Below are 9,374 nucleotides of genomic sequence, written 5' to 3' on the forward strand. Positions count from 1 at the left end.
ACATTTCTAATTTAGGCAATGTTCACAAGGAATTTTTATTCACCCTGCTGTCCAGAAGGAGCTATTCTAGGAATCCTCTTCCTGAAGATGAAATCTCATCTACGGCGATGTGCATGGACCTGGTGAGGGATGCAGCTCCGTGGACCGCTCGTCGGGCCTGATAGGTGGTGGGATGAAGCGCTGACCTAGGCAGCTCGAGCTGGACAGGAGCGGGGCGGCGCGGTCGGCTTACTTCGCAGCAGGACAATGAAAGATGTATCCGAATGAAACGGCCAGTTAATGGTTGTGACCTCTTATTATCTGCTGGGGTCTGGAAGAATGTGCTGAAGCTGTCATACATGTAATTACACACATCATGACATGAATGCATCTCACAAAAACAATGTCAAACACACCACTGGGTAAAGTCATGACGCCAACCACAAAATAATCCTGTCCAGCATATGAATCAACTCATTTCTATGTTTGTTCATCATGCATGGATCGTCAGCGTTGAGGAGAGACCTGGCTGAATACTTGCTTCTGTATTCTGGTGCTATTCCCTTGCTTTGCATTTTCATCTGCAAGGAGAACATCATCTATCCAGGAGACAATACTGTAGGCCAAACTTTCGAGCACCCTTGAGTAGCTTTCGAGTATCGCCTGTCCAATGTCCTATGGGACAGAGGGGAAAGAAGATTAAAAGATGTTAGCTCTCCTTTTATTTAACCACTTGCTCTCCTAATAAGCATATATATGAATCCATCATTACCTTATTGTACTGAATCTTGCTTGTGTCGAGGGTGGTTTGTGAGAGGCCCGGAAACCTTTGTTTCAAGCACAGCAGCAGGCTCCTGGCCCTGCTTGCTAGGATCAAGTTCTTGTCCCCGTCGGCATTCAGCTCGGTGACATTCTCCCATTTGGTCACCACGTGGGTCATGCTAGCTTTCCTTCTCCACACGTACATAGCAGCCTCGACACGGTCGGCGATCTCGAGCGCCTCGTGCTCGGAGCTCAAGTTGAGGAAGTCGAGGAGGTGGTCCGGCGAGAACTGGTCCCCTGAGGACATGTACCGGTATATGGCGTCGCCTGTCCCGACTTTCCCGGTCTGTTGTTTGAGCAACAAGAAATGCATAACCCATCAGAGAGGGAAACTGATATGTTTATTTTTTGGACAAACTAGCTACATGGAGATCTACTTGATCTCTATATATGGATGAGATTCGTGGCCAAGTGTGCATATATACCTTGGGAAGCGTTTCAATGTATGAGGACGGGATTTGCATTTCGGAGAGGATGGCATTGTTGATCTCCATGGCCATCTTGTGGATCTGGCTAGCCTGGTCCCGCTTGTGCTGCAGCTCGCGGTGCAGAGAGTCGGAGAGGCCTGATTCCGGCACGCATGGCTCGGGCAACCACCACTTGTCCTCGTTGCGCTTGAACGACGGCTTCTTGGTTTCGCTGAAGGACTGCTTCCTCTGGTCCGCGTACCAGAACTCCGCCTTGTCAAAGCTGTCCAATATGCCCTGCAAGCAAGCAAATTGCAGAGTCAGTCAAGCCGATTGGAACTTCCACACAGGATAGGAGAGTATCTGAAGGAGACTTTACAAGGAGCATGGTTTCTAGCTTCTCCAGTGCGGGGAGGTTCATCAGGATGTCTGACCGTGGCGAGGTTGCCATCACCTGCACGTAGAAGCAGTCACATACAAATATGTTTGTTAGTAATTAAGCAGAAAGCTTGAACTTAATAATTATGAGGAAGGATGCAGGCATGTGTGATGGATGTTGGCATGGGTTACATCGTGTGTGCTTCCGTCGGGTCTGGCCTGGACCGTCGGCGCGAACTCGACGATGTACTCGCAGATGGAGAGGAGGCAGTCCATCTCTCGGTTCCACATTGATCTCTTCTCAGGGGGCAGTGACTGCAACCTGTGGCAGGTCCCAAACACAGTTGCTGCGTGCATGCATGCATCAGGAGTTCAGGACCAAGTTCATTCATTCAACAGAGAAAATTGTTTCATCTACAATTACTACGTATAGTTCGTAGCACGAACTAGGTAAGTTCGTACCATATAGGTTGGTGATGGCGTTGGAGATTGCGACGGCGGTGCAGACGCCCTTGCCGCCGCCGGACATGTCCTCCCCGAGAAGCAGCTTGGTGTACTTCTCCTTCATCAGCTCCATTTCTGATGAGCAGCACGACACTCATCAGCCAGGCTGCGTGCATGCAGGAACAGGAAGAGAAAAAACAGATTCCGGTGATCTATATCCATCCATGAATACCTTCGTCTTCCACGGACCTCTCGTCGACGGCCTGCTGCAGCTTCTTCATGCTCAGCTTGCTCATCGCCTGCGAGAGGCGCGACGGCGCCGCGGTCACCTTGAAGGACGCCGTGCGGGCCATGTGCTGGTGCTCGTCGCCGCCTCTCTCGGAGGAGAAGGAGGCGACGCGGAAGAGCGGGCGCGCGTAGTCGCGGTCGTAGCTGTACTGGCTGTGGAAGCCCGGGAACGCCGAGCTGTCGCCCATTGCTGCTGCTGCGTGTAGGTTTGAGCCTTGGCAACTGCAAGAAGGAGGCATGGGCTGGTCCGCTGGTTCAAACTTGTAAGCAAAGTCAGATCCTCCCCACAGCTAGGCCAGCTACGTGCTACTCATGAAGAAGAATTGGTACAACATACTTCATTTCCTTTTTTTTCAGTTGGTGGTGTACATGATCATGGCTGGCACCAAGTATGTATGGCCACCAATTGAAAAATGGGCCTCAAAAAATGTATGTGACGGCAACGAAATGGTGGCCACGCACGTAGGATCGGTGTATCTTAATTAGTATAATATGCGCACTGGAGCATAAAATTTGAGAGGGCAGAAGGTGGGAGGCGACTAACTGATCAAGTTTTTCTTTTTTGAGCATCATAAGCTTTATTCATAAAATGATAGCCAGATCGTTTACATAATGGTAAAGAATAAAGTTAGGGATGACAGTTTCCCACGCTTCAGACTTGCCGGAATTAATACAACATTTTCGACACTATGCTACTGTTAAAAACGTTTCTATATTTTGGGACGGAAGGGGTACATGGGAACATGCGTGCCAATCATAGCCAAGTGCTCCCGCCTGGCACTCGAGTTTGCTAGTATCACTTTTGACTACATATGGGGACGGAGAGAGGATGTGTTTGGATCAAAGATGGCCTCAAGTGCATTGAGACAGTCAGATTCGACTGCCAAATCCGACTAACTGATCAAGCTGACAACAGAAGCAGACGCGGGACGTGAGAGATCCAAGGGAAGGCTTCGTTGATGTGACTTGGGCCGCGTTGGGCTCGGCACTCCCAAGAGAAGCACGGCGGGCCGCCAGAGGGAGGAGGTAGGGGACACTGGGATGTCGACGCAGCCGCCATGGACGCCGTTGTCCTTGTAGCGCAGCGCCGGCCAACCACCATGGACAGCATCGACAAGGCATCGACAATGGTCCAACGAAGTGCCAAGTGGTCGGAGAGCTCCATCCATAGCAAGCAGAGGAGATGAGGGAGCATCTAAGTCATATGTCATTAATTTTATATATTTTTAACACGAAATTTACCTGGAGTCAAGATGGCCTCTGAGTTTGGGTGGAATTCCTAAAAACAAAAAAGACTGCTGCATTCACTACAATAATTTCCAGTTCCTGATTCAAAACAGAGCGATAAAATACAACATTCAGGTGAATGCAACAACCATAGAGCAGATAATGCGCCAAGTCAATCAGTCTCCCGGCAAGCAAACAAAAAAAATCCAGATATCACAAAATCTATGCATCTACAAGCTAAAGAAAGCTCCACTCAATGACCACAAGAATCCATCTAGGAAGGAACCATCATCGACAGAACAAAAGTGTTATCTCAACGGTCCATCAACTATCCCTGGCAGCTCAAAAGCAAAGCTCCGACGACGACGCGCTCCACATATGCCTCCCTCCTCCGGTCAGTCCGTCGAGTTCTCATGGAGCAACACGTACTCCCGGCTGCAACCAACGGAAGAAACATTCATTCACACCCTAATTTGGAAGGCTGGTTATGTTGACAAGAGGTTGCTCAAACAATAGGATCTAGGAAAATAATAAGTAATAGACTATTAGATTGTCATGACCATACCTACTGTTGCCAAACTTAATGTTGTCCCTTTCAAAGAGTTCATAGTAGCGGTGGGACTCAATGCGATCCTCCTGTAGCATTACAGCATGTTTGAGAGAGAAAAAAAATGGAAGTGGTGTAAATCAAACCAAGGTTGAAATGATATCACGTGGAAAACCTGTGTCTAGAAAACTTACATTGATGAAAGTCCCATTGGTACTACCAAGATCCATCAGATAAGGCCTACCAAACCAGGAAGAAATATGGAAAGTCGTCATTCAATAACATATGCTGATCAATTACTGACATACTGCTATGTGCAACAATTGCTAAGTACCTCACTTGCTTTGACATCATGCCATCTGGTTGCTCCTTCTCTATAAGTCTGAATAATAGGCAAAAGGTCATTTGATCAGAGTATGATTTCTCAACATACGCAGATAAGAGTGTTAGGCACTTGGGCTTACCTATATTGAAGAACCGCGTGTTGCTTGCTGCAGGAGGGATGGTCGGTGGGGATGTCTGCAATCCTCCTTTCCCTTCCAAAAAGGTAGTGGCTCATGCGATGAACATACAACGGTTCTGTTCAATAAGGTAGCATCATCAGAAACATTCAAGCAACTCAGGTATCATGTCATCAACAAGAGCATGCCAGTTCTTCAGCAGTTCAGCACCCTGCATCCTTGCTAAGGAAATCCTCTGTAAAGAGACTAGGGAGCTAAACATCCATTTGAAATTGCACATTAAATTGCTAACTAATGAACCACTATGTCTTTATTAACCTGCTTATTGCCATTGACTCCAGTGAATCACTATAATTGAAAACAAATCTAGCGAGTCATTTATAAAGCATCAGCGTGTAAGTGGTGCCGGGCGCTCCACCACGCCACATAACCATGCCAGATAACATAGTGTGCGGGTGCCCATGGCCACGGGTGTATGTGGGGACTTGCAAATCATCCCGTTCAGCCACATCTTTGCCCAGTTATCCTGCATAGTCTGCCTGGACAGTCAAATCAAGCAGCTGCTGGCCAGCTGCAGCAGAGACTCTTCTCCGTTCTACAGAAAACTCAAACCTCAGCACATAAGTGAACACAATGATTTTTCTCTACACACACCTGATGCTGTAAAGTATAAACTGATCAGCTGATCGTGTGTGTCACTGATTAATTCATGTTCAGATACAGCAGGGACATTGATCATAAAAGGTATTGATATCGATTCATTGCTGCATGAGCCAAAAGATTTTCTTAATTATGAGATAGTTTTGTTAACTATGTGTTTCATACCCTGTTGATCGATTCATGTTTAATTATTTGTGTATCAAGTATGGACAGACACACCATGTACCTAGCAGGAATGAACAACTACTAGCAAGACTACATGGGCTTGTGCAGGTATGTCGATGCTGTGTAGTAGATGGTGCCGGTTCGCGGGCTACCACAAACGACCCAATAACACACACAGGGTGGGGCAGAGAGAAGCAGGCAACTTGCTATTAGTCCCACTTGCACCCTGAATCGACACATCCTTTATATTTCACAAATCAAGTGTTTGTATCTGACTGGTATAGCGTATAGTTATCCAGAAAAAGGAAATAATGATTTTAATCCAAAACAAGCCTATATCATAGTGAACTTCTGGTTACTGCCTTTGTCCCCAATCAAATGTTTGTCTAAAACTTCCGAGATGAGGACAAATGGTATTTTTATGAAGGCCTGTTTTGTCACGTTGAGTCACTTAATACTTGCTACTGAACCTACTTTTCTTCACAATGCTGGGACGAAAAAAAGAGAATTGACTGCCAAACAAGATAACTGTATTACCGTTGGCGTATGTGAAAAGAAAAATCATGTTTCTCCAATTTCCTTTGTAACAACTATTAAATTGATGGATAGCATGACATGAAGCAAACAATAGCTTCAGATATGGAGAGTAACAAGCCAAGAATAAGTACCATTCAGTGCTTCACCACCCTTGAATACATAGAGTCTCCATCTAATATCTGATTTGCGAGCCTCTGGAGGTTCTGAATACAACAAAGTTATACCTGAAGAGGAAGAGGGAATAAACTGTCAGCTCTGGAGATTGTACAGTAACGGTGCACGCAAGGGAAAGCTGGTGTTAGCTTTTCTAATTGGTTGTACAACCATCATAGGAACTGTAAGTGTCAATGATCATTGGTCATGCAAAAAATAAATATTCAAGATATACATGCTTGCGATCAGCACCTCCAACTTTGTTAGTCTCCTCAGCAAGCTTTCCAGACAACTCAAATGATGGTTTTTGCTGCAAAATAAATGCATTTGCTAAAGTAAGAATGTGTAGTAAACAAAAAGAAAGACAACGCAAACAACTGCTGTTATGACAAGCATTACCAGAAAGCAACAATCATCTCATATATGAACATTCTTCAGATAATTGAATTGACATTAATGCAATATCCATCATGGTGTGTGGACTACCTTTTCTTTCACCTCCAGAGCTTCTGCAGCAGTATTCATCATTGCCAATGAATCAGCATCACCACTCCTGACCAAAACAGTGGAGGTTAATAATTGCAGACAAAAAATGCATAGCAGAAAGAACATTGGTTAAAACAAAATAGCATGCTTCAAACACATAAGAACCAACAAGACACTCTGGTAATATAGAATCCTCGAGTAGAACATAAATGATTCAGAAATATGGCATAAACATAGTGACCCAGCAGAGAAGAGCCAACCCAACATACTTGACCCGTAATAAAGAAAACATGGTGCATGATTGCTTTCACAATATAGAAGAAAGTCACAAGCAATTAAGGTGATCGCAACTGAGATGGTTTTCAAAAAGAATGATAATGACCCAAAAATAAGAGAAAATTAATTGCCCCAACTATAAGTATGTGTATTCACTTGACAGGGGAAGATGCTTGACAAACAAACATGTTTATAAAATTGGAGAGATCCTTCTTTTGCCATGCAAAGGACCAAATTTGCATCTGCCACCATAGTACGGCATAAATCTCCATGCCACTCGACAACACATTAGAGTTCAGGTACAGGACCAACTTAATACAGATCATAATTAATAATTAATCATTATAACGATATATAATTTCCCTTAATGTACATGCCTATATCAACAAACAGAAAATTGTAATAAACAAAGCTTCTTTTGAGAATATAAAATGGCCATAAGGCAAGAGTTTTGAACACTCACCGGGATGCTACATCCACTCTAGAGCTTGTATCCTGAAACAGATGAAAACAACTTTCAGACTGAAGTCTACACGCCATGATAAAATAGCAACATGAAAGTACCATATTAGTTTAAAATTGAGATGGTATATGACTACTAATTATATCCAACATATTTGCAGACGAGAGGGTTCAAATGGGTCATGTTTAGTGTATGGCATGTATAATGAAGTGTGAGCTACTGGTTACACAAGTTGCACAGCGTCCAATTGATATTCCAAGGCATGAAATGATTTTCTAGCATCCTGTTCATTTAGATGGAGCTTATTAGATATTGGGCAGCAACAAGTAACATACATGCAATAAACAAAGACAGGGAGCCAAGTAACATGCGGAATTATGGAGAGATATGAGGAAAAGGGTTGGGTGTCACCACACACCTCACGATGTGCTGCACTTCTGGATGCCCTTGGTGATGTGTGAGATTCATGCCTGCCCCTATGTCTATGCTCTTCTGGAGACCCTGATCGGCCACGCCTAGATGATCGTCCTGATCCACCATTGTTCTCATCCCGGTCTGCCATTCTATCTCGCACGGAATCCCTTCTAGGACTTTGATCTGTCCTTTGCTCCCTGGAACCACCTTTTCGGTCCGGGTCCGACCTTTTCCCTCTTGAATCATGTCTGCCGTCGTCCCGGCCTGATCGTGCCTCTCTCGAAGCACCTGACCGATCATCCCTGTCAGTTCTTCTATCTCTTGAGTGGCCCCTTCCATCATTATCATCATCCAGTCTTCTACCTGTGAAGGCACTCCTATCATCTTTTGGCTCCACCTTCCTATCCCTTGACGCACCCTCATCATGCTCCCTGTGTTTCCGGGTGCCCCGGTCTTCACTACTGGGAGGCCTCCGATGGTCGCGCTCAGTTACATCAGCCCCTTCCCGCTCAGCCTGAGCTCTCCTTAGTCGCTTGGAGCGCGGTGAGAGCGACCGAGACTGCCGTTTCCCAGCAGGCGATGGGGACCGTGCATGTTTCGGCGACCTGACCCGCTCCTTCACCTTTTCTCTCTGTGGCGACATCTCCCTATGTGAAAGGCTAGCCTTAACAGGGGACCGCCTCCTAGGCGAGCCACTTCTCTCAGCATGTGACCTCTCCCTCCGAGCTGACGGGCTGTGCTTGCGTGGAGGCGACACGCGCTCCCTGGCCGGAGAACGGGACCTTGTGTGCCCCGACCTCCTAGGCGAGCCAGACCTCTCAGGACGTGACCTCTCCCTCCGAGCTGGCGGGCTCTGCTTGCGTGGAGGCGATACGCGCTCCCTCGCCGGAGAACGAGACCTCATGTGCCCCGACCTCCGGGAGGATTGATCCCTCCGGTCCACAGTAGAAGCCATTCCTCACCTGAAGTATCAATAAATCAATTCAGAAGGAGGAATAATGGAGAAACCATGGGGGTTCATGAATCGCAGCAGCGGGAGACCCAGGGATGATCCAAGGGACAGGTGGCAGGCGCTAACTTATGGCACGCTAAAAATCCGATATCTCAAATCAAAACTTGCCTTAAAACAGCATGCTGTAGCGGATAAAAGCCTTCTGCAAAATATATTTCCAGCACAAAGCTGAAATCCTAGCAAGCTCAACATTAATACAATTAAAATTAGACACTCAGCAATGGACTCAAACTACTGACAGTGCAAGCACAGAATTGCTTTCCCCAATGACCAATGTGTGTGTCAATGGGCATAAAAAATCAGTGCTTGGTTCAGTTTCGACCACCATCCAGCTACACATGATTATAAACAGAGCATGAGAAAACTCAGCAGCAATCTAGTTAAGCAGAGAGCGCAAATGAACATACATGAGTTAGGAAGAGAACCGGTTAGGATTCGGGACACTGCTGACCGTGCCGTTCTAGGGTTCAGAGCGGGGAGGGAGAAGGCCAGCGAGAGGAGGCCACGGCAGAGACGAGGCGGCGCCACGGGTGGAGGGAATGAGGCGGGAGGGGCCGCCATGGGGCGAGGTATGGGGACGTAGGGGGGCGCGCGCCATGGGAGGGGGCCGCTGGTGGGAGGGCGGGAGGAGGCGCCGTGGGAGAGGAGCACGAGG

The 9,374-nt window shown here is 46.6% G+C and overlaps 2 protein-coding genes across 2 annotated transcripts in view; both read right to left on the reverse strand.

The window, feature by feature from the left end:
• Window positions 1–256: 256 nt before the first annotated feature.
• Window positions 257–2,526, reverse strand: LOC123131412 (rop guanine nucleotide exchange factor 3). Its single transcript, XM_044551095.1, has 7 exons — window positions 2,263–2,526; window positions 2,049–2,165; window positions 1,779–1,933; window positions 1,588–1,662; window positions 1,227–1,505; window positions 752–1,087; window positions 257–654 (listed from the first exon to the last, which is right to left on the reverse strand). The coding sequence occupies exons 1-7, from the start codon at window positions 2,504–2,506 to the stop codon at window positions 487–489; spliced, it is 1,374 nt and encodes a 457-aa protein (XP_044407030.1). The 5' UTR covers window positions 2,507–2,526; the 3' UTR covers window positions 257–486.
• A 1,095-nt stretch (window positions 2,527–3,621) lies between these two features.
• The window catches only part of LOC123129084 (FHA domain-containing protein DDL), a 6,178-nt gene continuing 425 nt past the window's right edge, over window positions 3,622–9,374 (reverse strand). The window contains exons 2-11 of the mRNA XM_044549235.1: window positions 7,712–8,669; window positions 7,294–7,325; window positions 6,555–6,621; window positions 6,321–6,378; window positions 6,047–6,139; window positions 4,557–4,671; window positions 4,427–4,474; window positions 4,287–4,332; window positions 4,111–4,181; window positions 3,622–3,980 (exon numbers count right to left, since the gene is read on the reverse strand). Of these exons, the coding sequence (XP_044405170.1) occupies window positions 3,941–3,980; window positions 4,111–4,181; window positions 4,287–4,332; window positions 4,427–4,474; window positions 4,557–4,671; window positions 6,047–6,139; window positions 6,321–6,378; window positions 6,555–6,621; window positions 7,294–7,325; window positions 7,712–8,662 (1,521 nt within the window). The 5' untranslated portion in view covers window positions 8,663–8,669 and the 3' untranslated portion in view covers window positions 3,622–3,940. The remainder of the gene's footprint in view (window positions 3,981–4,110; window positions 4,182–4,286; window positions 4,333–4,426; window positions 4,475–4,556; window positions 4,672–6,046; window positions 6,140–6,320; window positions 6,379–6,554; window positions 6,622–7,293; window positions 7,326–7,711; window positions 8,670–9,374) is intronic.

This window comes from Triticum aestivum, chromosome 6A (assembly GCF_018294505.1).
Source record: "Triticum aestivum cultivar Chinese Spring chromosome 6A, IWGSC CS RefSeq v2.1, whole genome shotgun sequence".
In the NCBI taxonomy this organism is placed as follows: domain Eukaryota; kingdom Viridiplantae; phylum Streptophyta; class Magnoliopsida; order Poales; family Poaceae; genus Triticum; species Triticum aestivum.